At 40.4% G+C, this 26,675-nt stretch overlaps 5 protein-coding genes across 10 annotated transcripts in view; 2 read left to right on the top strand and 3 right to left on the bottom strand.

The window, feature by feature from the left end:
• Positions 1-9,973, bottom strand: part of pms1 (PMS1 homolog 1, mismatch repair system component) — a 30,018-nt gene extending 20,045 nt beyond the window's left edge. Inside the window, exons 1-5 of one of the 2 annotated variants that reach the window (XM_039817441.1) lie at positions 9,913-9,973; positions 4,736-4,879; positions 3,028-3,210; positions 2,007-2,109; positions 33-196 (exon numbers count right to left, since the gene is read on the bottom strand). In XM_039817441.1, coding sequence (XP_039673375.1) covers positions 33-196; positions 2,007-2,109; positions 3,028-3,210; positions 4,736-4,879; positions 9,913-9,945 — 627 coding nt within the window. In that variant the 5' untranslated portion in view covers positions 9,946-9,973. Of the gene's footprint in view, positions 1-32; positions 197-2,006; positions 2,110-3,027; positions 3,211-4,735; positions 4,880-9,592; positions 9,716-9,912 lie in introns of those variants that run through there. The other variant, XM_039817442.1, reaches the window with a different exon arrangement.
• Positions 9,974-10,021: 48 nt separating this feature from the next.
• Positions 10,022-14,182, top strand: ormdl1 (ORMDL sphingolipid biosynthesis regulator 1). Of its 2 annotated transcripts, none has more exons than XM_039817450.1 (4): positions 10,022-10,153; positions 11,587-11,766; positions 12,796-12,947; positions 13,216-14,182. In XM_039817450.1, exons 2-4 carry the CDS (start codon positions 11,593-11,595, stop codon positions 13,349-13,351), a joined length of 462 nt encoding a protein of 153 aa, XP_039673384.1. In that variant the 5' UTR covers positions 10,022-10,153; positions 11,587-11,592; the 3' UTR covers positions 13,352-14,182. The 2 variants fall into 2 exon arrangements, with proteins under 2 accessions (XP_039673384.1, XP_039673385.1); XM_039817451.1 differs by lacking the exon at positions 10,022-10,153 and adding an exon at positions 10,160-10,317.
• Positions 13,907-25,311, bottom strand: adat3 (adenosine deaminase tRNA specific 3). 3 transcript variants are annotated; one of them, XM_039817445.1, is made up of 2 exons: positions 25,218-25,311; positions 13,907-16,278 (listed from the first exon to the last, which is right to left on the bottom strand). In XM_039817445.1, the coding sequence occupies exons 1-2, from the start codon at positions 25,254-25,256 to the stop codon at positions 15,181-15,183; spliced, it is 1,137 nt and encodes a 378-aa protein (XP_039673379.1). In that variant the 5' UTR covers positions 25,257-25,311; the 3' UTR covers positions 13,907-15,180. The 3 variants fall into 3 exon arrangements, with proteins under 3 accessions (XP_039673379.1, XP_039673378.1, XP_039673380.1); XM_039817444.1 differs by lacking the exon at positions 25,218-25,311 and adding an exon at positions 20,074-20,193; XM_039817446.1 differs by lacking the exon at positions 25,218-25,311 and adding an exon at positions 19,932-20,009.
• alkbh6 (alkB homolog 6) lies at positions 18,035-20,174 on the bottom strand. Of its 2 annotated transcripts, none has more exons than XM_039817448.1 (2): positions 20,074-20,174; positions 18,035-19,051 (listed from the first exon to the last, which is right to left on the bottom strand). In XM_039817448.1, exon 2 carries the CDS (start codon positions 19,047-19,049, stop codon positions 18,342-18,344), a length of 708 nt encoding a protein of 235 aa, XP_039673382.1. In that variant the 5' UTR covers positions 19,050-19,051; positions 20,074-20,174; the 3' UTR covers positions 18,035-18,341. The 2 variants fall into 2 exon arrangements, with proteins under 2 accessions (XP_039673382.1, XP_039673381.1); XM_039817447.1 differs by having other exon boundaries at positions 18,035-19,054; positions 20,074-20,162.
• osgepl1 (O-sialoglycoprotein endopeptidase-like 1) lies at positions 20,343-25,445 on the top strand. The gene is made up of 7 exons (XM_039817443.1): positions 20,343-20,844; positions 21,330-21,717; positions 21,821-22,025; positions 23,298-23,446; positions 24,835-24,965; positions 25,064-25,135; positions 25,236-25,445. Exons 1-7 carry the CDS (start codon positions 20,633-20,635, stop codon positions 25,318-25,320), a joined length of 1,242 nt encoding a protein of 413 aa, XP_039673377.1. The 5' UTR covers positions 20,343-20,632; the 3' UTR covers positions 25,321-25,445.
• Positions 25,446-26,675: the final 1,230 nt, after the last annotated feature.

Genomic DNA, 26,675 nt, shown 5'->3' with positions numbered 1-26,675 from the left:
ACTGAAAAAGGGGGGGGGGGGGGGTTACTGACCTTATTGTGAATGAGTGTGAGCCTCAAGTCAGGTTTTATAATGGCGTAGGCCAGCAGCAGGTCCTGCATTTTCTTCAGTTCCTCCTTGCACTTCTTAGTAGAGGAATAGTACTGCCGTCTCACTGGAAGATTCTTGAAGAGCTTCAGTACACTCACTGTTGTACCTGTAAAACACAAAGATCAGAGGTGTGCAACAGCTTTTGACCTAAAATGTACTTTTCCTGCAACAAGGCTAAAGGACTCAGGTAGACTAGATGTAACAGGACACTGGTCACGCTGTGTGTTATTCTGAAACTTTTACCAATAAACACCAATGTTACCTCTATCATCAAGAATTGTAAGTGATCCCTTAAAGGTCCCATGGCATGAAAATGTCACTTTATGAGGTTTTTTAACATTAATATGCGTTCCCCCAGCCTGCCTATGGTCCCCCAGTGGCTAGAAATGATGATAGGTGTAAACCGAGCCCTGGGTATCCTGCTCTGCCTTTGAGAAAATGAAAGCTCAGATGGGCCGATCTGGAATCTTCTCATTTGGTCAAAAGGAGCAAAGTTACCTCCCCTTTCTCTGCTTTGCCCGCCCAGAGAATTTGGCCCGCCCATGAGAAAGAGAGACATCATGGCTTTCAAACGAGCAAAGTGGCAGTTGGTCAAGGCCACACCCCCACCCTCCACCTTGCCCCCCCCTCTCTCCTCCTCAATAGCTACAGACACAGAAATGGCACATCCTAAGGAAAGCTCATTGTGGGACTGGCTCTAGTGGCTGTAATTCTGCACCAAGGCTGAATTTTGGGAAAGAGACTTCAGATACAGTATTAGGGGGCCACTAAGGCCTATATAAAAGAGACTTCAGATACAGTATTAGGGGACCACTAAGGTCTATATAAAAGAGACTTCAGATACAGTATTAGGGGACCACTAAGGTCTATATAAAAGAGACTTCAGATACAGTATTAGGGGACCACTAAGGTCTATATAAAAGATACTTCAGATACAGTATTAGGGGACCACTAAGGCCTATATAAAAGAGACTTCAGATACAGTATTAGGGGACCACTAAGGTCTATATAAAAGAGACTTCAGATACAGTATTAGGGGACCACTAAGGTCTATATAAAAGAGACTTCAGATACAGTATTAGGGGACCACTAAGGTCTATATAAAAGAGACTTCAGATACAGTATTAGGGGACCACTAAGGTCTATATAAAAGAGACTTCAGATACAGTATTAGGGGACCACTAAGGTCTATATAAAAGAGACTTCAGATACAGTATTAGGGGACCACTAAGGCCTATATAAAAGATACTTCAGATACAGTATTAGGGGACCACTAAGGCCTATATAAAAGATACTTCAGATACAGTATTAGGGGACCACTAAGGCCTATATAAAAGATACTTCAGATACAGTATTAGGGGACCACTAAGGTCTATATAAAAGAGACTTCAGATACAGTATTAGGGGACCACTAAGGCCTATATAAAAGATACTTCAGATACAGTATTAGGGGACCACTAAGGTCTATATAAAAGATACTTCAGATACAGTATTAGGGGACCACTAAGGCCTAATAAACAGTACAATCCAATCATGGAATAAATGAGTAACGTCATCAGCTCCCCTTGAAACTAAAACATGCCCCAACTTTAGCCATTTTTTAAAACTATGTTAAAGAGTGTTCTCTTTTCCAGAGCTTCTAATTAGTCTTGTTTTATGGTACTTTGTAGCTCAGGAGATAATGTGACTGCTGGTGGAGCCAAACGTGATGCAAATGGGTGTCTGAATCTGTCAGTGACACAACGATGCTTTTCCAGTTAAGCATCGTTATACAAAATTAAAACTGCTATTACATTGTTTACAATGTCTCGATCTGTACCTACAACTCCAATGTTCCACTTCACCATTTCATTAAATAAAGCAGTCTTTGGTTTCTGTTTCTCACTACAGGACTGATTCGATGAATGGTGCCTTGCCTTGACCTAAGTGAGATGGCTTCTGAGAAACAATCTCCCCTGTGAAGTCAAGGGTGTACTGGGTGCTGATGTCATCCTCCTCTGTCTTCGTGATGACAGACACCTAAAAAGGAAAGACTACAATAAAACATCCAGTTGCCAACCAACCCAGTTCATACACTGTAATAAACCAGGGTGTATATTTCATTCCTAAAATAAACTGATAAATCAAAGAGCCATGCCATCTGTAAAATATGATAAATGTGTGCACGAGTGAGAATTGTTTTCTTTTTCATGAACTTTATTAGTTCAGTACATGTATACAACTTAGATCAATATAGATCAATATGTAGGCTATAACTTGTAAAATGTTATGTGTTTGACTGTTCGATGTTCCATCCTTATTAAAAGAGAAACAATTATTGCTGGCAACTCATACCTACTGTATGTTCTCATCCTTGCATAAGAATAAAGAGCAGTTTTTATGGTGTCTCATGTTATAATTAGGGCTGGGCGATATGGAGAAAATCAGATATCACGATATTCTTGACCAAATACCTCGATATCGATATTGCGGCGATATTCTAGGGTTGACAATTGGTGCTTTAACAAAATATCTTCACACTTAGATTTTAGATATATAATCATCTGTAATGTGGCCATAATGTCTAAGTGGGAAAAAGGCAAAAAATAGAACAGCTAGAACAGTGTGGTAAGTTCAGAAAAGTACATCGATTTACTGTAATGCAGCCTTTAAAACCAGGAAAAGACAACACTTATGCCATATTATGATATTACGATATCCAAAATCTAAGACGATATCTAGTCTCATATCACGATATCGATATAATATCGATATATTGCCCAGCCCTAGTTATAATGCTCCATGACATGTTTTATCTGTTACAGTGAATATTGAACTTTAGCTATAACAAAAATCGCAAATCGAATCTTAATCCCAATATTTGGCAGAAAAATCACAATTCGATTCCCCAAATCGTTCAGCCCTACTTTGGATCTTTGGATGTTAAACACTTCTCACCTCGGCCACGGCACAGATGGAGCCCAGTGCCTCTCCTCTGAAGCCGTATGTCTCCAGTCGCTCCAGGTCCTCGTGGCTGCAGATCTTTGAGGTGAAATGTGTCACGGCCATCACACGAGTGTCTTCGGCTTTGATCCCTTGGCCATTATCACGCACTTCTATCCGGTCCAAACCGTAGTTCTCCTGCAATGTCAAATTCAATGATGCTGTAGACTGCCTGAGGGGAAATCTAAATCAGTACTGTGACTACTCAGCACACTTTTAACTGCAGGGAAACTATAGCTATTCATTAATATCTTCATAGCAATGTGTTGTTTCAAACCATGCTTTATTTGGATATTTTACTAATATCATGCATGCACTACTAATAGCATGCAAAAATGGTGCTGCTAAATAGCCAAGAAAACACCAATGACAAGGTGGTTATACTTTCCAAAATGCAAATCTGATTAGTTAAGAGGTCTGCAGTAGAGCCCGACCGATATATCGGCGGACCGATATTATCGGCCGATATTAGGCATTTTCCAAACTATCGGTATCGGCATTTATAATGGCCGATAAACGAATATTTAAAAAATAAAATAAAAACAGACAAACATGTTCTGAGTGTTGGCATTGCATAGTTTGTCCACCAGAGGGCGCTCTACAACGTCCTTGTTGGCAACACTTTTTTTTTCTTTTTTTTTTTTCAAAGGACTTTAAGTTTCATATCTTAAGTTTGTATTTTAATACATTTTATTAATCAGAACTTTAATATATTTTGATGTTCCTCTGTTCTGTTGTGACAATAAAACAAACAAGTTGATTTTTAAACTGCATTATCATATTATTTTAGCAAGGACTCATAAATAACTACAAATAACTAATGTTAGGGAAATCTGTTTATGTTTTGTTAAGCGTTTCTGGATTTATTTTTTTTTATATATATATTGGCCGATATATCGGAATATCAGATTTTTAAATCACCGAATATTTATATCCATATCGGCCTTAAAAATCCTTTATCGGTCGGGCTATATATATATATATATATATATATATATATATATATATATATATATATATATATATATATATATATATACATATAACACACACACTAACACACAATATAGTTAAGTCCTGAGATGCAAAAAAATATATAGTATAGTATAGTATATATAGCTTCATGCATATAAGAGGAATCCACCTGTATGATTAAAGCCTACTAATGCTATCCATATCGTTTGTAGCTTTATTGAGACAAATCCACCTATAGACAATTCCACTTATAATTGATCATTTACTAGGGCTGGGCGATATGGATAAAATCAAATATCACAATATTTTTGACCAAATACCTCGATATCGATACCGCAACGATATTGTAGTGTTGACTATTGGTGCTTTCACAAAATATTTGCACAATGAGATTTTTGATAAATAATCATCAGCAATGTAGATATAATGACTAAGTGGGTAAAGGTAAATAATAGAATAGCTAGAACAGTCTGGCGGGTTCAGAAAATGACATCACTTTACTGAAATGCAGCCTTTAACACCAGGAAAAGACAACACTTATGCCATATTACGGCATCTAAGATGGTATCTAGTCTCATATCACGATATCGATATAATATTGATATACTACTCAGCTCTATCATTTACTAATCAATCATATTTTTCCAAATTTCTCCTCGTTCTAAAGTCTGTTATTTAGACACTGTACCAGTTTAACATCAATGCTTGAAGCCCCAGCATCCAGGGAATTTTCCATCAATTCTTTCACAACGTTCACCACAGATGTGATGACCTGGGAGCTGGAAAGCAGCCGCACAGTGTCGGGAGGCAGCTGCTTCATGATTGAAGGTACCTGTTGAAGAAAAGTCTTGTTTGAGTTTGGTACTTCTGAGTGTTGTTGAGTCACAACAACAGTATGACATAGGGGTGGAGCGTACCACGAACCAACATTTCATGTAGAAATGATAGGATAAAAATAGAAAGAAAACACATTTGAACACATTGATGCCTCCTACTTAGGACTACACACATACTTTGATAAGAAAAAGCAATTTATTACTGCACATAGCTGTTATTCTGATGGGTCCAAAAGTGTCTCTGAACCTAATGGCTCTACCCAAACACCAAAGAAATGCTAAACCCGTTTCATTCATTTTAGGCATGGGCACGAGTGAACGCCTGTGATGTCGACAATACAATACAGTGAGCAGGTGACTTTTTTAGCATTTGCAGCACACTTCATTAAAAATTGGCAATAATAGGAAGCATAGCCTGAAAATATTATGTGAGGCAAACAAATTTGTCTTATTGTCTTATTTGCATTAATTATCAAGCTTGATCTTGATTGAAACGGAGATTCAAATTTTGTTTTGGGGTTTATCTTACCCATTTCCAATTACAATTAGTATTAGCTAGCTAGTAATATTGGATTAACGCTAACGTTAGTCACCATAACGTTATAATGCTACACACTTTTAACCCTGTTATAAGAGAGGGACAGGCAGTGCATATGCCAGCTTTTACTGCTAGCTAGATGAAACATTTAAAGGGGTGATAGAATGATTATATAGGGTATTTCACACTGTTCCTTATGGTCTCCTAATGGGGTATGCAACATTGGTTGGGCTGAAAATGGCCTGGTTGATATTTTATTGGCCCTTATGCATCCCTGTGTTTTGGCCCTATTTGTAACAAGAGCTTTTCTTCCAAATATGGTATGCTCATGAATATTTAGATGAGCTGCGCGCTGATTGGTTGAGCGAATTGCCATACACACACATTAGAGACGCGCGCTGATTGGTTGAGTGAATCGCCATACACACACATTAGAGACGCGCGCTGATTGGTTGAGCAAATCCCCAATACACACACATTAGAGACGCGACAGAATCTCATATTCCAGACACTGCAATGTTTCGTTACCAAATTCACTTCTGAGATTTTTTTACGCAAGAAATCAACTATATAAAGCCGTTTTACGAAAATTGATGGCTAATTGCAAATTTGGTAAGACGTGTCAGACTTTAGGAGCTCCACACAGTCTAACGAGAAAGCGGCAGCCTGTGTAGATACTGCACTACCGGGGCTCCGCGGCCGGCTGCCGGCATAACTATAATATATTTACGGTTTGAATTATATATGAATACCCCAATGTCTTATAAAGCTAACCTTTGTGTCCGATTTGATTTTAAGGCATTTTTATGAACGCGAGGCGTCTTGTTAGGACGAGCAGATAGCTAGCTATATGTCCCATTCAATACAATGGGAAACGATTGCAGCTAGCTAGCTACACTTTCGGCATAACTATAGTATATTTACAGTTTGAATTTCGTCACGCCACTTATATAACATCTACCCCAATGTCTTATAAAGCTTAGCTAACACTTGTCCGATTTCAATTTTAATGCATTTTTGTGAATTTCAGAGGTCTCGTTAGGAGGAGGCTAGCTAGCTCTCATTGATGGACTTCAGCTCACCGCGGGCTCTATCAATGAGACTCGCGGACAACAAGCGTTTATTTCCCTAATCCCTAATTTGTTTAAATAACTCAACACATTATGAATACACACATTATAAGATTAACTGGAACCTGTGGTAACAGATTGCTGGCGTAACAAGCTCGCTGACCGCGCTCTCACTCACACACACCGCCATTTAGCTAGCAGGAAGAGTGGAGCTGCAGGCCCTGGAGCTCTGTCCAGGCAGCGGCGTTTGGTAGTCCATTAACCCACAAAACGGTGACTTTGCGCAGGTATGGAGTGCCGTGGGCTGCCAGCCGTGACGGAGCTCAATCGAGCTCACAGCAGGCCGGGTCTGTGAAGGAAGGCAGGCCAGGCGGCCAGGCAGCTACACAGGCAGCACCGGCCGCTGAACTCCGACACACAGTCGAACAAAATTTGCAATTACACATACATTTTCGTAAAATGGCCCATATTTGACCTCTACGTAGCTGATTTCTCGCATAAAAAAGTCTCAGAAGTGAATTTAATGGTAAAATAGCAGATGAACAATGTATATAATTTTTGAGATCTGCCTGACCTAGAGTCAGAAGACCAACTGATCTCAGGTCAGTTGTGTAGCCTATGCAAATGTTGGGGCGTGACAAACACAGACTAGAGCCAAATGAGGAGGAGCTGCCGAGTTGACGTCAACTAAGCGGCTTGTTGAGATTTGCGTTTTCAGAGGCAGTTTCAAATTGTGAGATTTTCAGAGGAAAGAGGTGTCAATGGGATTTAGAGGTTCTATGTATGTGGGTGGTTGACGTGACGCTCCATTTTTGTGTTCATGGTGACAAATATAAATAAAAATGTATAATATTTCATTAAAATATCTGTTTTTATATACAGTTTAATCTTCCAGAACTAATACATCTGTAATTAATGAGCATTATAATTCAAATATGTAAATATTTTGTTTTAAACATGACATTTGTCCACTGGGTGACTGTCCGTAGCGTTGCTTATCTTAAAACTACTTGAATTAACATAAGTTATAATTAAGTATTGAATAGATGTTAGTAGTGTTAACTTAATGAATAAGTTTTTTGGTCCATTTAGTTATACACTTTACATTTTGTCACTGTCACCTAGTTACGCTATTCTGTAGATATAAAACGGCATTAATTTGGGCACCCATTACTGAGAGGGCCCTTCTTCATCCAGAAGTACAGTAGACCTCACTGGAGCACATGGATTGCAAACAAGGTATTCTGTCTCAAATATTTTCATAATATTGCTATTTCTGTGCACTGTTGAATGGGATCCATTATGCAGTTTGTGTGACGTAATTTAAGTATTTCTGTTTTCATCAATTTATATTGATTGACTATTGAAAATAATGTAAACCTTAACACTGTTAGTCAGGATTGAGACGTGCTCATATAGCTAGGCCAAACTGACCTTGATCTTGCGCCACTGGTGTGACAGCACTGTCTATAGTGTGACATGTGGCGCACACTGTGGTGTGTCACACCAGTGGATGTGGCTCTATCAAGGTACAAAACCACACCCCCTATGCACCCCCTAACCCTCCACCCTTTTTTCGCTCCTCTTCCCTCCCACTCTCTTATCTTATCTTTGTACTATTGTAGTAGTGATGTTTCATTTTTTTTTCAAGTTTTTCTTTTCTGTTACTCTAGAATGTGACACCACAAGTCAATTTACTGTTTTGTTATGTCGATAATTGTCTGAGATCAAGAGGACAGGAGTATAGGGAGAGCTGTAAAGATCCTCAGAGGAGAGAAACATCCTGAGAGAGAGATGCAGAAAGTAATTTTGACAAGCTACAAAGTTATTTTAGCATAAGAGAAAGTTTATGAGGTATTAATGTCATACACAATGTTGTTGTTTATAATTTTCCCCACAGATATCAGGAGAAGAAAGCATGGCAAAATTGTTCAGCACAGTGTGAAGTCTGTGTCACCAGCAACAAGGAAAAAGAAAATAATCAATTATAACAAACTATGAATATTTTAAGAACCACAGGATGTTTTGCTGTTTTATGAATGGGTTGTTTAATGAATTTTACCCAAACAGTAGTTTGTTTTTGGTCCATTCCATGTATGGTTATGAGTGACAATTAGGCCCTATGCTATTTAATTATTTGAAAGAAAAGTAATAAGCCAGGATTTTGTTTACACGTTGTATGTTGCTAATGTTAATGCTCCCAAGTTTTTAAGAATGTTGTTTCTTCTTATTTTTTTACTTTATTGTACAAAAAATTTGACTTGAGTTGTAATTATTTAATGATTTTTAAATTAATTTGAAAGAAATAATAAATGTGACTTTGTACAAAAAAGGTTACCGTACTTTGTTTGTCAATTGTGGGAATGTTGTGGTGTGACAAATGTTTAGTGAAAGCATTTTAATGCACAAATTAATGTAAGTGTTGAATAGTATAATAATGTATATACTATGCACATATGGATGATGATTATTAGTTTACTAATTATAATGATATATAAGTATGGTAGTCTATGTGTACATCTTATAGTAGGATAATAACATGATTGTGTTTTTTTGTTATTTGTGTGGTATAATTAGCAAATTGATAAGGATTGTGATATGTTTATCTGTACAATTGATTAATATTAAATTAGGTGTACACCGGTACATATTTGGCACACAAGTTTTAAGGTGACACATTCAGTTTTGAGTTATTCACATATTAAGCAATATAATTATATGGCATTTGACATACATTTTAGAAATATATTTTTTTCCACTTTGGATTTGAGTTCACGTCAACCACCCATGTCCTAGTTACCCACTAAACTGTCATTATTCAACTATGACAAGGTAAAATCGGTTTTGCATTCTATCACCCCTTTAAGTTATCTTCTTTCAGTCAAGACACAATTTAGACTATTTTATATAATAGATAAACGTCATGTCACGCGGAACACCTTAATAAAATAGTTGAAAGTTGCTTTACAGTAACTGTTAACGTCAGGTTGGTTAACGTTAGCTGCAATAACTTAACTGCTCCTCCGTGTAAACATTACAAACTCACATTAAGCCTAACAGTAACGCTAATAAATAGCTAAATAAGCAGATTAGATACTGACTTGGTGGAGTCCTTTCGACTGCTGACCGCGAGCCTGCTAGCTAAATCATAAACAGACACACGAGCCATACGGCGGAAATGAACTGATTCCCGCCCCCTTCGTTACACTTTGATTGGTTAGAAGTGACACGAGGGCGGGTTCAATAAGCCCTGCTAATATTCTACCCTGAGGAAAAACTAGCAGGTACAACCTTTTGTCAAGCTACTTAGCTAGCTAAGCGTTTGGGAGGGTTGCCATACCGAACACAGTCAGCCTCTAACTAACCCTAACTTCAACCCTAACTAACTCATTACAGGCAATCTAAACCTTAACATAACAACCTGGTTCGTAGAACTTGTTGGCGGCGGTACCATAGAGGGCGGGACACAGCCTGAGAAGTCAAACGCAGGGCTTCAGCGGCTCGTTGCCCTTCGAAACCACGACTACTTCCGCTCAGGTCAGTCTACGACGTGTGTTATGCGGCTGCGCTCGTGAATAGCAAAGACACATCAACAAGGAGATAAACCATTTCTCTCCATAGCAGTTTGTTTCTATAAATACCTCCACTGCTCGCTACTACCTGTAAGTTTGCAACAGTTGGCTGTCTGGGTGTTTAATGTTACACTTTTAACCACCAAATGTTTCTAACTGTTTCTTATTAACGAAATGACGCTGCAACAACTTAGTTTAGAATACTAGTGGTGGTTTGGTCCGGGCTATGTACTGGAGACGAAAACACGTCAAAGGCAAGGGACGTCTCATTCTTACACATCTAACGTTACTTGACATGACACTAAAGTATAGATAAAATCAGTTTACATTACGTCACTGATGAGTGTAATCGGTTTGATGTTTTATGTAATCATTTAACTAGCTAAAGGTATTTTGACAGTCGTACAATTTGCTATTGCTATGAGCGAATAGACTCAGTGATAGTGGTTTAGCACCAAATCTCGTATTATTTGTATACAACCTTAGTCAAATCTTGTCTCGTGATTCTTTCCAGTTGCCCGTCATTACCATCGGTGCAGATACTCTCTACAAGTAATTGGCATTGTCATCAGTTTTGTTATCAGACCGAATGTATCAACTTTTAATCTCTTGTCGACTGATATGAGCACCAGTATACCACCATGTAGCGGATAGCTTCATGTTACACTAGGGTAATTGAGGACAGTCCTTTGGCTAAATGTTGGGGCTCGTGTAATGTTAGCCTGAGACTTTGAAATTTGGTCGAAAGTCATTATGATATATTCTCTTCATTTAACAGTGTTAATACATTTTTTAAACAATTGCCAGATGTCAAAATGTAATCTTGCTGGTAAAATAATGACATGCAACTGGCCTGGTTGGGAATGTGGAAGAAATTCATCATTGCCTTTTAATGACTTGAAACTTAAGCTCTGTTTGTTTTCTTTACTCCAGTCTGACAGGGTGAAGGTCAGTAAGATTGCACAAGGTTTTAATTTGTTACCACATTTAGACTTTCATGGAGGGCTGCTATATTGGCAATCGTTGCTTCTTCAACTGAAGGTATACCGGTACCTATAGAAACTTGTAAATTATGCATTTCTGTTGCCCTCCGCATGTAGTGTATCTGCAATCTATGCATATTTGATATTTTCAGGGCTCCATAAAAGAGTTGCGTGATTGTGGGATTTAGAGCTTAAATAATAGTTATTGTTCTTATGTCAAAGTCTGATTATTGGATATTGCCGCCATTGATTGAACCATTGATTGAGCTGACATTTTAAACTTTTGAAGTACTTGAAAAAGGACACAAATGGCTTTTAGCACAGTAACAAAGTCCATTCAAAAAAAATAGTTGTTTGATTTTGGACCCTATTGATGAGCAAGACAGCCAATGCAGAAAGCCTTTTTTTTTTTTTAAATAAACATTAAGGGGGAACTTCTTGCAATAGCTTATGGGGAAAGGAAAGAAAAAGTGTGGTAAATAAGTTGTTAAGTATAAGTATAATAATTTGTGAATATATGTATATATTTTCTGTTCACAGACCAGAATGAATGTGGGTGTGGCACACAGTGAGGTGAACCCAAATACTCGGGTCATGAACAGTCGAGGGATCTGGCTGACCTATGCACTGGGTGTCGGAATACTTCACATTGTGCTCTTGAGCATTCCCTTCTTCAGTGTGCCGGTGGTGTGGACTCTCACTAATGTCATACACAACTTTGTAAGTTACACTCTCGCTCTGTTAGTGCTCCTCACCACGACAAACCAACCAACTAGGTCATTCAGATTGTCAAATCGCTCTCCAAAAACAATTAAGCGTTTTGCTTCATGGGTGTTTTAGATAACAATTTGAAAACCACAGTCCGTTGTAGCCTCGCAAGCCAAATTAATCTTGCATGCAAGCTTAGCCTGGTGTCTGTTACCTTCTGCCTTGCCTGTGCTTGTTAAAATATGCTCTCTTTTGGGGAGGCTGTCCTTGTGGCAACCTAATGCGTGGCCTATTATGATCATTTCCCCACTCCACATAATGTCCGTTGACAAAACTAACCTTACATTGTTACGTGGCTGGCCTCAAATGAAGAAACAAAGTCCATGTGTGTGACATCATCAAGAAGTGCAAGCTTGAAGCAGTTTACAAGGATTGTGTATCACAGCCAATACGGAAGGCTATTAACAGTAACGGCTAAGGTCAACTAAGGGCTATTGTTTTCCACACAATACAACTGCAGTGTGCTGATTAATGCTTGGCTGTATGTCAGCATTTCAGTTGTATAACTTTTCCCTCTGTAATGCAGGTTTTCCATTTAAAGCTGCATTCTTGTGTTTTTGACATAGAGGCATGTAATCGGAAATGAGTGGCCAGCCCATGATAGCTAATTTAGCAATAAGTCGGCATCATCCTATGCTTTTTTTGGTGTCTCTAGAACATATTTTTATTGAGGCAACAAGCGGTGTTGTTTCTGTTAGGATTTTTCCTCCTCAAACTTCCTGCAGCAACATACTTGTTTTATCCGCACTAGTTTGTCTAAAAAAAAAGATATATTTGTATAAAAAAATATCTCTGAACCAGTCTTAGAGAAATGGCCCTAACTACTCTTTTATATTTTAATTTCCATATATCGTGAACATTATTCAAAACATACAATAAGTTATGAAAACAGAAAGGACACCCCGTTTAATCAGTCTACTATGGTCTTGTTCTTTACAGACTGCGAGCACTGCACTTCTAGCTGTGTTTTTGTCTCTGCAGGGAATGTATGTCTTTATGCATGCAGTGAAAGGCACACCTTTTGAGACCCCCGACCAAGGAAAAGCCAGACTTCTTACACATTGGGAACAGCTCGACTACGGCGTGCAGTTCACTTCATCTAGAAAGTTCTTCACCATCTCCCCCATCATTCTGTACGTATTAGAGACCACATGATTCCGTCTTTACACTGATTTAGACACAGCGATAGGGAACATTTGATACTACCAGACATAAAAGAAAGCATTTCATTATCACCTCTGAAACTGTTGATCATGACAACAGCATTAAATGTCTGTGGAACAGTTATGGAAACTGAAATGTGTAGGAATTCTATAGATAATTGTTCTGCACACTTTGGTTTTGTCTTACTGCCTTTTTCATGTTTCATGGTTGTTGTTTTTTGTCCGTTTTGCTCCACAGATACTTCCTGGCAAGTTTCTACACAAAGTATGACACCACACACTTTGTCATAAACACTGCCTCACTCTTGAGCGTCCTGATCCCCAAGCTGCCACAACTACACAGAGTGCGAATTTTCGGCATCAACAAGTATTAAGTAGTTGTAAATGCTATGCCTCATAGCAACAGAAGTTAACTCCTGTGTAGTCCATACCGCCGATGTGTGTACTAAGTCGTACAGTTTGTGTAAACGTCACTGTCGTCGTTTAGAAAAAAAATAGGTTTACGATGAAATGTAAAAAAAAAAAAAAAAAAAAGCAGGAGTAGGTTTGTAGATGACAGGATGCCATATGCATTACTAACTTATGTGAATATTTAATGATGTATTTTGGCCTGCATAGACCTGGGCTGGCCCAGGCATCAGTGAGGCTTTTGGTTGAGTTTGTTTCTTCTTTGCCCTCAGTTCACATGGCAACACAAATTGTGAGTACGAGTTGGTTTCTAGCCACAAATGTCCCCAAATGTATTTTTCAAAGATGTTTACTTCCTAAGGGTTGGGGCCTGTGGCTCTTTTGTTTATTGGTACACTCTCATTTTGTAATGGGCGTCAAACGTATTCATGCTGAGTGGAATCCTAATACTCTTTATTTGCACGATTTCCTCTGTATGTGAATCATTTCTTCTTTCGTAACTCAATCAAAACAGAGCAGACTTTTTTTTTTTACATTGTACAGTTTTTTTGTGAATGTTATGTCCCGTATGCTAAAGAAAAAGTCCTGCGTGTAGAAATGAGACAAGTTATTGTTGTCTGGTTAAGTGTTTACTGAGGAAGGTCTACAGTAGCTCTGTGATCAGCTTACATTCATGTAGGCGCTCTCTTTAGATTATGACTTTTTGGCTATCATCAAGGCAGCTAGTCCTGCTTTGTTTGCCCATAGCTCTGGAGAGTTCTTGTCCTTAATCTTATTAAAATGTTTGTGCCCTCAAAGTGTTTCATCTCTAATGGTTGTGCACTGCATGTTTCCCAGTAATTATAGAATATCAGGAATGTAATGAAACTTTTGGGTACTTTCCACAAAGGAAAAGTCAGTTAATTCAGGATTCTCTCAGATTATCAGAGGATTTTACACAAGGTTTACTCTAAAAAGGTGAATACAAAAGCTATTTTTTTTAGAAAACCGTATTTGACCTGAGAAGCAACACTGACAATCCTAGGCTTATCAGGGAAGTGTGTTATAACACATCCACAGTGTAATAGATGCATGATAGAGTATTACAACAGATTGCACAGGAATAACAAAGAAGCTTGGAAACAATCATCAAAATGCACAACATCCGAGAAATTAATCCTATGTATACAACGTCGTTTGAAAACTAATTTGACATGCTCTTTAAGTTGCTCATACTGTGAAAGAGTCCACATGGGGGGGGAAAAAAGCCTCTCCAATCTTGAAACCGCAAACTTTACAAAATCTTCACAAATTAACATTTGTTGTTCTACAGCCACAAGCTGAATTGTGACAAAACAATGCTATGTTATTGTAGTGAGTACTGTAGGTTGTGAGCGCTGGAAATGGGAATACCTCAAAGATAAGCACAAAAACACCAGCTAAATACTGAATTTAACATTCGGTTTGAGTCGTTCTTTTGCATCTGAATTTATAAAAAAAAAAAAAAATGCTCCCTGATCTGGACCTGTGCACCGAGAATCTTACAAAAGAAAATGACTTAATTCCCCGCTAAATTAACATTTTTATTGTGCCAATATCTTACCCAAAGTCAGGCTTCAGGGTCACCAACTTGCTCTTTAATCCTTCCAACGAGCCTAAAGGAGCCTTATTAGTGTTCATCTACACACGTGCTCTCAATACAACAATGGCCAAATGATTAAAACGTTTATTTAAAAGAAATGCTTATGTAATATTATATATATATATATATATATATATATATATATATATATATATAAAAAAGGTCCAGGCCCATTCATGTCTGATATTTTGAAGTTGATACATTATCTACTTTGCTGTACACTCCTCTTTTGATGTGGTGGCCCAGACCGTTAAGATCCTCACACTGCTTGCCCAACACGCCTTTGTAAACCTCAAAGTGATGGTTCAAATCTTTCTGCGAGTGGATTTTATATCTGGTCCCTATAGCCCCGTCAGCAGAGGCGGTCCCGTAGAAGACCCGACCTATCCGGGAGTGTACCAGCGCCATGGCGCACATGACACAAGGTTCTCGGGTCACGTAAAGATCATACCCGGTGCATATGTATGGCTGAGGGCTCGCCTCTGCGCCAGGAGCGCTCTGGAAGGGGTCTGAGGTTGGCGAGGTAAACCCGCAAGCAGGGTATCTGTCAAAAGAGTAACGTCCGCCGCCCTGGCTCTGAGCCACCAGGTCAATGCAGACCATGGCCGCGTGATGAAGAGGATGGTCACCTCTGCAGTCGTGGCCTACCGCGACGATTCTCTCCGTTGCCGGGTCGACCACCACAGCCCCCACCGCCTCCATTCCCAACTCCTTTCCTGCTTGGGCAGCTGTTAACGCAGACGTCATGTACATGTGCATCCTGGCTTTCTGAGGCGGACTGAAGAGCTCTCCTCTCAGGGCCACGGTCACCTGTTTGTCCTCGTGAAAGGAGGTGGGCCAGTGTTTGCTCGCCAGCTCAAACTGGGGTCGGGTCAAGGGGGGGCGTGCAGGGACCTTCACCACAAAAGGCTCACCTAATCCGTCGTGTCTGACTCCATCCGAGGGGAGCAGAGAGTCGATGTTTATCACCTTGGTGTCTGGTGCGTCGCTGACAAGGCACACGAGGACCTCCAGAGGATGAGGGCTGCCCTTCTCCCGGACCGCCCGCACCCTCTTGATGTGCTGAAGGCCGCTCAATGGGTATAGGCTGCTCAGCTCCCGGAGAAGCCGAGAGGTCTCTTTCTTGTTGACAATGGGTGCAGCAAACGCCTTTATCAGCTCGACGTCTTGTGACTGCTCATCTGACAGGACAGGATAAGCTACCCAGGAGTCTGAGTCGCACACGGACCCTTTCCAGCGCTTCGTCTGTGGCTCCATTGTTTGGGTTTCCTCCTGTGAAATATGATTTCACACCAAAGTCAGTGCATTTTTCAGGACAAGAGCACATGATGACAAAGCCTTTCAGTTGTGCTGGACAGAAACTAAGCCCGATCCTCAGTATATAACACAACAGCTTTAGCCCATAAGAGCTTTGCGCCATTATATTTCCAGGGATCAGCCAGCAGGTTGTGTCCCAACTCAAAACATGAACAAGGCAGTTGTAACTTTGAAGATATAACTCTGGTTAATAAGTGAGGAGTTTTTTGATTGTTATTCTTAATTTATTGAGTAAAATGCAAAATGTTTCTGTCAACTGAAACATGCTGATTTGAATTACATCAAAAAACAAATCTTAGAGCATATTGGCCATTATTAATTTTTTCATAAACGGTCTGTGTAACTTTTATCAGTTCAATTTTCTAAGCACAAACGGACATTTGGAAAAACAGAAAACAAAAATTCTACTTTGCAGAATATGCAGGTCATTAACTGCATATGGACCAAAAAACAAACAAAACTGATGGTTTGGAGTGGGGGGGCAGGGCGTAGCTAGGCGGAACGAGAGAGAGAATACCATTGCATTATTGAATAATTGGAGCCCAGATGCAATTTTGTAATTTTCTAAATTTCTGATCCTCTGAATAAAAACAGAAAACTGGAAAAACAGTTTAAAAGATCCAATTTTTTTTTTTATTTGTCAAGGCGAAAAAAAAATAATAATTGGATATTGGAACCCATTTTTCAGTTTTTCCAAATGTCCGTTTGTGCTTAGAAAATTGAACTGATAAGCGTTACACTGACCAACAACCCTTAAAGTGCTGTTCTGCTGATGTGACAAACATGTAGTGGAGCAGAACATTTTCGACCACTTGTATTGGCCATGCTTGTTTATCGGTTGGACTCTTCTTTGTAGCTGTTAAATAAATTCATAAAGTAAACAATACATACACAAAGCACAACCAGTAATTTATGTCCATTTTATGTATGTAGTGCTGAAACAGTTGAATGATGAATCAACAAAAAGCAAAACCAAATAAAATACCAAATTTAAGACACCATTCTTCTTCCATATATTTGCTACTCAGATCCCATACTCCCTTAAAATATTTAAAGCGCCCATATTATACTCATTTTCAGGTTCATAATTGTATTTTAAGGTTGTACCAGAATAAGTTTACATGGTTTAATTTTCAAAAAACACCATATTTTTGTTGTACTGCACAGCTCTCTCTCACTGCTGTAGATCCTCTTTTCACCTGGTTTCTGTTTTAGCTACAGAGTGAGACCTCTTTTCATCTTCTTCTTCTGTACTATCTTTGATTGCACTCGCACATGCTCAGTAGCTCAGATGTAGATCATGTCAGCTAGCTAGCTCCATAGAAGTAAAAGACAGGCTGTTTCTCCAACTTAAGTCAGTTACAAGGCAGGATTAGCTGGGAGACTTCTAAATGAGGGCGCACATGTAAGTAGTTCTTTTGTAGATTATGGTGAACTTGTGTGTGTTGTAGCAGTGCTTTGCTATTGAGAACGAGGTACCATGCTAGTGTTAGCATTAGCGTTAGCATGCTAACGCTACAGCTAACGGTTGCGGTTAGCCAGCTCATTTCGGATTGTGACGTCACAGTCCGAGCCGATTTTGAACAGCTCACCAGGAGACTGAAGGCAGGACACATACAGAAACCGTATCTCACTCAAAACAGCATGGATGGATTTTTTTCAAAGTTTGTATGTGTGTGGAAGCACCAGAGACACAAAAGAACACCCCAAATACCAGAAAAAGTGTTTTTTTCATAATATGGGCACTTTAAGAGATGAATCCATAGTTTAAACAATTTCTAGTTGCGACCCTCTTTGTAATGTTGCCTTTGATAATGTCCAGAAATGTTACTGCAGCAGTGAGATCACTTGTGGCAGCACAGATATTTAACAAAGCTAGAAGTGATCTATTATAAACACATAATGGGAATGAAGCAGCTTGGAGGAGACAGTCCCATTGATCGTATGCTCGATGGTGTCCGTGGCAAACGCAGCGTGTAGTATTATAACAAACTAGCATGCCAACGTGCAGTATTTCTTCATTTCCTCCCCAGTACAAGCTTCATCTTCATAACTTTGGGCACGTGTCGTATGGTCAGTGACACTCTGGTTCCTCGGGTCAGGGTCTCTCCTGGCACGGCCCCGGCAGCAGACCGGTTCACCACCTTGTCTGTCAGCGTGTCCTGGGCGCGGGGCCGGATGCCGTGGAGGAGACGCTGGTACATCTCATCCTGCAGGATGAGAAGGCTGCGCGGCTTCACCAGCAGGGAGAAGAGGAAGCGGCTCTCCTCCGTCTGCGGTGCATCAGCGGCCTCCTGGCTGCTGATGGGTGCGTAGAAGTCAAGGAAGGTGTGAGAGCCCAGGCTGACGGTGGTGACGGTCGGGTGGTACAGAGGGCCGTCTTCGTGAGGCATGATCCCTTCCCCTGGTTTATACTCGTTCACCAACACGTGGTTGGCGGTTTTCCCACTGAATGCACCTAGAGAGGAAATCTTCTCGCAGTAGGTCCGGAGCCAGTCAGGAATCTTCTCTGCCAGCATGCCTTTGGGATGTGGTAACCCTCCCCAGTTCTGAAGCCGTCTGCCTGACAGCTGAGTCCATTTAGTTTTGGGAGATTTATACACCTGCTGTTGAAGGTAGGACTCCTCATCTTCCGATATGAAATCTGGGATGTAATACACCGTCGGTGGGGCGTCCTTTACGACAAACTGCTTCAATTCCTCCAAAATACAAGCCGGGTGTTCCATACCTACTTTAGAAAAGTTGACATGAAATGCTTGTTAAAAAACCCCAAGTCAAAAAAAAAAAAAAATGCTAACGCTGTTAAAGCTAACCTTCCTGGTGGTGGCTAAACAGGGAATAACAACAAAGTGTACCACAGCCATATTTAATAACTACTAACGCTATACTACTAGAAAAACTGACTGGAAATCTACCAGAAACGTCTAAAATGTGTATTAAAACGTACAGGTTATCTAATTAACGAGTTTATAATAAAATAACATATTTGCTAGCAGCAGGACGTCCCTCATCAACCACAGTAGACGTGATCCGAGCTGTATTTTATACAGTCTAGGGATCCGAGGCATTTCCGTGTTATGTTGATAGCATTAGCAACGGTTACCTCCCTCAAAACCTTTGGCTACATACACACTCTTTGCCTACAACACAATAACTAAACTACAGACAGAGCGCCAAACAGATTGTATGATACATTACAAGTTCACTGACATGAAATGGGTAACGTTACTGGTTTGTTCTTCTGCAGTTAGCTAGCTAGCCAGCCTGCGACAGAAAAATCCAGTACAAATGAACGTAATTGGTGCCTTTATTGTTGTGGTACTTAGGAACTTTCTACTGGCAAAACGAGTTTTACACTCATCGTTTTAATTCAGCTATACCAAATATATTAATGATGACTTCATACAACGCGGACTGTTTAAGGAAATGCATTAACAATCTGCCAACTCTCCCAACAATACACTACTTTCTTGCTCCTGAGTTATTGTGCGGTTTTTAATCAGAAGATCCGCATTTCTGGACCTGATAACCAGGGTTCTAAATTAGCACCGTTTACCAGCCAAATGCTGGTGAAATATGCAAGTGACTGGTAGATTTGCTTCACTCACCACATTAACGTTACACGGAAAAGGGTCGTTTCAAATACTGAAAAAGCGCCATGTTTGTAACACACATAGCACCGCGACGCCACCTACAGGAACCTAAAAACGGACACATTTGACATTTTAAGTGACACCAAATCAACTTTACCTCTTTCGACATCAAAACTTTGATGAAAATACCGTTTTGGTCAGAAAGCCCTGTCATCCGCTCGACTCATGCACATGCTTGTGCAGCTGACTAAAATGTCCCCTACAAAAAGCATCTACTTTTTAGACCCATGCTTTATTTTCCAGCCGATTTTTATTATTATTATTATTATTATTATTTGCTATTTAAAAGTATAAGTTTAACAGATATAATTTGAATTTTGTTGCTCATATTTTTGTTAATGCCTTCATGTCTGTACTTAATCAAAGGTCCCAAACGTGCCGGTGCACGGAATTATTTACATGTGACGCAGCAGCCACACGGCTAGAGCGAAAGAGAGAATACTAATGCATCTGAGTACACTAACTTTCTGCTCGTAACTCCACGTACTCCGTGTATTTTCTGTTTTTGGTTCGTTGCCCGGGGAACTAATGTGATGCCGTTCCCATATTCGTCTCAGCTATCTTAATTTAAGAGTTTAGAATTCAATAGGAAATGAGGCGAGGTCACCCCCAGTTCCTAGACTATTTAAAACTCACAGTTGGCTAGTATTGGAGTCATGGCCATGTTCCCTACAAAAGTAAAAATTCTGCACAGGCTGCTACAGTCTAGACACCCATTTTGGTCCTGTCCCTCACTTGGAGGAGCACCTTGCTCCAGACTGGTTCTGGGCATTGAGACGAGCTGTGATGACACTGGAGCTGCTGTGCTGGACGAGACGGGTGAAATACTGGGAGAGTCTCTACATTCACAGAAAGAAGTTCATCTGAGGTGGGTGTAGGAGCCATTTACTGCCTTTATCATTTGTATTTTATTTACATTTACCAAATCTTTGTTCTATTAGGATGAGATGGTCTACCTACATTATGAGTGGTGTAATTATTTACATACATATTTAGGTTGTTTACTCCCCTGATTATTTTTGTTGACACCCCCTAGTTTCTTATTTGCTATTTATCATGTCTGCTAGTAGGGAGGGGGTTGGCTTGAGACGGGGGGGGTAGCTATACCAGTTCAGACTCACACGTACACATTTTTTTTGCATCGCTGTACCTGAAATGGAAATAAATGGACTTAAAATGGATTTTCCTTTCGGTCTTTTGTGCGTTGAAATCCTACCCCTATGTTGGTAAGTGGATTTTGTTGGAAGGATTTTTAAGCCACTGCAGTGGGTGTCAGAGCTGTGTTCAGTTAACAGGGTCATTGCTTTAGGGCTTTTGCTTTTGACATTTGTCCTTCCCTCTTGATTGCTGCAGGAGTGGTGGCATCATCCCCACAGTGGCACGACAGCTCCACAGAGAAAACATAGAGCGTGTGGTCCAGGAGGCTTTGGAGAGGAGCGACACGGACCCGAGCCGGCTCTCGGCCGTGGCCACCACCGTGAAGCCCGGCTTGGGCCTGAGCTTGGGCGTCGGTCTTGAGTTCAGTCAGAGGTTTGTGAGGCAGCACAACTTGCCCTTCATCCCCATCCACCACATGGAAGCCCACGCCCTGACCGTCAGGATGCTTCAACCGGTCGCCTTCCCCTTCCTGGTCCTGCTCGTTTCCGGTGGTCACTCGCTTCTCGCCGTGGCTCGAGGAGTCGACGACTTTCTGCTCCTGGGTCACACTCTGGATGAAGCTCCAGGGGATACACTGGATAAAGTAAGGTCTTACGTTAACGCTAAAACGTGAGTGTTGTTAGTGGTCGTGATGTTCAATTTGTGAGTACAAACGAATCAGATATTGTCTTATTGTGGATTCTCAGGTGGCAAGACGTTTGTCGCTCATAAAACACCCACAGTGTTCCACGCTAAGCGGAGGACAAGCTATAGAGCTTCTAGCGAAGGATGGCGACAGGATGAGGTTCCCTTTCAGGACACCTATGGGACAAACGTACGACTGCTGCTTTTCTTTCGCTGGGCTACGGAATCAAGTGAACATGTTGATAATGAAAAAAGAAGCCGAGGAAGGTATGAGGACACACACAAGGTCTCAAATGACAACCATAACCCAAGTGATCAGAAGCATAGACCTTTTATTTATTTATTTTTTACAGACAGACAGTTTGACTTGTCCAACACGTGTGTAACTCATAACATGCTGCATTGCAGTAATGCATGGGATCATTGATCTTATTAGTTTAACCTGTGCTCTTCCTGCTTTGGTAAGTCAAAATGTCTGCTTTTTAAAACACATAAAAAAATTATCATTTTGGAAATTGTTCATCTGTGTCCATCAAGTACACAGATGAACAAATTACACGATGAACAGAGGTTTGGCAAATGTCATTTGCACACCAAAAACAAATGAGAAATATGCAGAAAAAGAAACCCACTCTTGATAATGTTTATTCAATAAAATTGTACTTGCTTTTGTCACTAGTTCCCCAGCATTGTCACAGGTTGACAGAAACTGTTGGGGACCTTCACATCTAAATAAATGAAATCACAGATCATTGATCACAGACACCAATGGAAAGGCCTACCGGGAAGAGGTAGAGGGCCTGACCTGCTGGTATCAGGACAACAACATGCTCACCAATGTCAGCGAGACTAAAGACACGATAGTGGACTTTGGGTGAGAAGAAGCAGGGAAGGAACTACGCCCTCGTTGAAATCAACGATTCCTCGGGGGAGAGGGTGGACAGCGTCAAGTGCTTTGGGGTCCACGTTGCAGAGGGTCTGACCCGGGCGCTGCATACTGGCTCAGTGGTGAGAAAGGCAAGGCAGAGACCGTTTCACCTCAGACGCCTGAGGAAATTCTGAAGTTTACCCTCAAATCCTGAGCAGTACCTGCTTCTGCATCATTGAGAGAGTGTCCTGACGGGGGGGGAATATCGCCGCCTGGTACAGAAACCGCACAGGACAGGACTGCTAATCCCTGCAGAGAGTTGTTTGTCTGGCTGAACATACGGGGTCCTACCCTGCCTAAAGGGTATTTACACCAGGCGCGGCAAGAGAAAAAGGCTAGGAGAATCAGTAAAGATCCAAACCACCTTTTCTACCTGTAGAGGTCGGGGAGAAGGTACCGGATGCACCAGGCCAGCACTGAGAAGCTTTTACCCTCAGGCCACTAGGATACCCCCCCCCCCCCATCATACACACACATATTTATTATTACCACTGGTTTAATGCATAAATTGAAGGAACTGGCGGATTACATTTCCCTGAAATTGTATTTGTATATGATTTCACGCGACAAATGCATTGTATTGAATTGTAACTTTTTGTCTCCCTCTGTAGGTATCGAACAGGGGACGCTGTTATCATGCGTGAATGACATTGCAGCTGCCGCACAGCACACAGTGGCCTCTCATCTTGCAAAGCGCACACACCGAGCCATCTTGTTCTCCAAGGCCATCGGCCTGCTGCCATCGAGCAGTCCCACCTTGGTGAGCGCGTCACTTCACTCTGTATTTGATATGAATGCATGCGTTGACCTTTTTAGAACAGTAGTAACAACAATGCCAACGTCTAGAGTTGCAGTCATTGGGTGCTCATTGGAGAAAAGGTGATTGTAAATAGATTACATTTTAACCATGTACATTTCTTCTTCCTTAATTAGAAGGTTACTTACAGGGATATGGACACTGTTACTGGTGTTAAACTGATCTTATTTCACTTGTGCTCCCAGCATGCTTTACTTAGATTAACATATTCTGTGTACAGTAATAAAAAAATAAAAATGTACATTAAAATCATACCTTTTTAAAAGGATAAGGATATCAATATTCTATATTTATCTTATAAATACTCAATAGGGGGCGACCTCTAGCTCAGTGATTTTCAACCACTGTGCCGCGGCACACTAGTGTGTCACTAGCCGTGAGAGATCATCCTGTGTGCCGTGAGAAATTATCAGATTTTACTTAATTGGTCCAACAAAATATTTTTTATTGAGTTACTGCAAATAATTTGCCATTGTTGCGCATCTGTGCCTGCAATGTGATGACTGGCAGAGAAATTAAATACTATTCCGTGTCAGTAGGTGGCAGTATAGCGCAATAATGAACTTGTTGATTTAAGACCATAGAATTACCTTTTGCGCGCATCCCGCGATGCGCGCAAAAGGTGGCAGTGACAGGATGTAAGCAGTAGGGCCGAGATCATCGATGTAAGCCTGCAACAGCGATGGATACATTTTTAAAAAGGAAAAATGCAGATTCTGATCTTATTAGGCTACAATGTGTCATTTTGTAACCTATTTGGTTTGTGGTGTGCCGCGGGATTTTTTTTTTATGTAATAAATGTGCCGTGGCTCAAAAAAGGTTGAAAAACACTGCTCTAGCTCACCCAGTGAGAGCGTGCGCCCCATGTAGGCTGAGGCCTTTGCAGCGGCCCGGGTTCGAATCCGACCTGCGGCCCTTTGCTGCATGTCATCCCCCCATCTCTCTCCCACCTTTCCTGTCTATCCAATGTCACTCCAAAAAATACTCGCTAGTGCCCCAAAAATGTGTTAATTCGCAGCTGAAAATAGTCCCCAACTAATATTTTACTCCTAGTTTGTTTGCTAAAAACTACCGTTCACTTCCCAGCTCTTTTAGGAAATGAAATAGCCCTTTTTCTTGGGGGGGTGTATGTCCCCTAATGGGCTTGGAGTTGAGAGCCACGGACAGGGTAGAGGTGTCACCAACCTAACCAACCCATTGTAGGTTTTGGTCTTTTCATGGGATTTGAAGAAGAAGAAAACTCTAGAATAACACCAGCCCCATCCTTTTGAATCCGAGAAGACTGCGCTAATCTAGATTGGAAGATTTCATCATGAACTCTTCTTTGACAGGTGCTGTCTGGAGGCGTCGCGAGCAATCAGTACATCCGCAAGGCTCTAACTCTCATCACTGACGCGACGGGACTACGCCTGCTCTGTCCTCCAGCCAAATTCTGCACTGACAACGGAGTGATGATTGCATGGTGTGTGTATATTGACCTTTTAGTGAAGTGTTGACAGTGAATCCGATTGGATCCATCCGAGACAAACTTTTCTTTTTCTTTCTTTTTTTTTAAACCAGGAACGGTGTTGAGCGCCTGAGAGAAGGGAAAGGGATACTGCCTCCAGATGTGGATGTCAGCTATGAGCCAAAGTAGGTCCACACTAAACCAAAGATTTCATTTCTGATTTCAGTGCAAGATACCAATTTTTTTTTTTTTTTAGCATGAGCTCACATTAATGGTGTATTCCAGGGCCCAGCTGGGTGTTGACATGACGGCGGAGGTGAAGGCAGCAGCGATCAGGTTGCCCTCAGTCCGGATGAAGATCCCCAACTGACACACTGTTGGTTTTGTTCTGCGCAGAAAAAAAGTGTTTTGTCACTCCTATATTTTCCCAGGTCAGAGTATATACTGTGTATATATTATATGTATAAGCACATTAAACATCTATTTATTAATAAATCTGTTTTTATACATCTTGATTAAAAAAATAAAAATAACTCATACTTAAAATTTCATCAAAGTGAATAATTTTTCTATGACTGTATTTTTTAAATAATACAGCCATCATTACAAAGAATTAGTTTACCTTATTATAAGTTTCCGTCCGAGCAATAAACATGGGGGTGATTGATTAGTATTCACCGCATGATAACTTCCTTGTGTTGTGACAAGTAACTCATTTTTGAATAAGACATGTCACATTTGTGTGGGACAACTCGTCGAGTATTTGAACATCTCGAGAGGCTGGAACTTATCCAGAACTCTGCTGACTAAAACAAAGAAGAGAGAACACATCCCTCCAGTCTAAGCTGCACTGCTCTGGCTCCCTGTCGCCTCTAGAATTTCTTTTAAAGTCCTTGTATACAAAGCTCTCAGAGGCTTAGGACCGGCCTACATCACAGATTTCCTGTCCCATGTTCCTTCCCGACCCCCTTAGATCACAGGTGTCCAACTCAAGGTCCCGACAGGCCAAATCAGGCCCACATTTTGATCTGGATCCGCATGTAGGTTCACAATACATTTTCGCCCACCTAGTTTTTGTCGCTTTTTCCAACGTTTTATTCACTTTTTCCAACATTTTATTCACTTTTTCCAACGTTTTATTCACTTTTTCAAACGTTTTATTCACTTTTTCCAACATTTTATTCACTTTTTCCAACGTTTTATTCACTTTTTCCAACATTTTATTCACTTTTTCCAACGTTTTATTCACTTTTTCCAACGTTTTATTCACTTTTTCAACATTTTATTCACTTTTTCCAACGTTTTATTCACTTTTTCCAACATTTTATTCACTTTTTCCAACGTTTTATTCACTTTTTCCAACGTTTTATTCACTTTTTCCAACATTTTATTCACTTTTTCCAACGTTTTATTCACTTTTTCAAACGTTTTATTCACTTTTTCTGACGTTTTTGGGCGCTTTTTTTCTATGATGTCTGAGGAACTTCTTCCTAACTTTTTTTAGAGAAAAGACTATATGTCACAAAGATATTTGAGTTTTGCGAACAAATAAAATAAACTAAACATGTCTCTAGATGTGATTCTCATTTTCCAGTGTAGCCCTTAGTGAAGTTGAGTTTGACACCCCGGCCGTAGATTTATTTTATTTTATATAGATATATATAGATCATCTACTGCTGGTTTGCTAGTTACTCAAAACTCTACCAAAAAGAAAAGTGGACATGC

Source organism: Perca fluviatilis, chromosome 12 (genome assembly GCF_010015445.1).
Source record: "Perca fluviatilis chromosome 12, GENO_Pfluv_1.0, whole genome shotgun sequence".
Lineage (NCBI taxonomy): Eukaryota > Metazoa > Chordata > Actinopteri > Perciformes > Percidae > Perca > Perca fluviatilis.
Note: the sequence above shows the minus strand (reverse complement) of the source record. Positions and strands in the feature narration are given on the sequence as shown.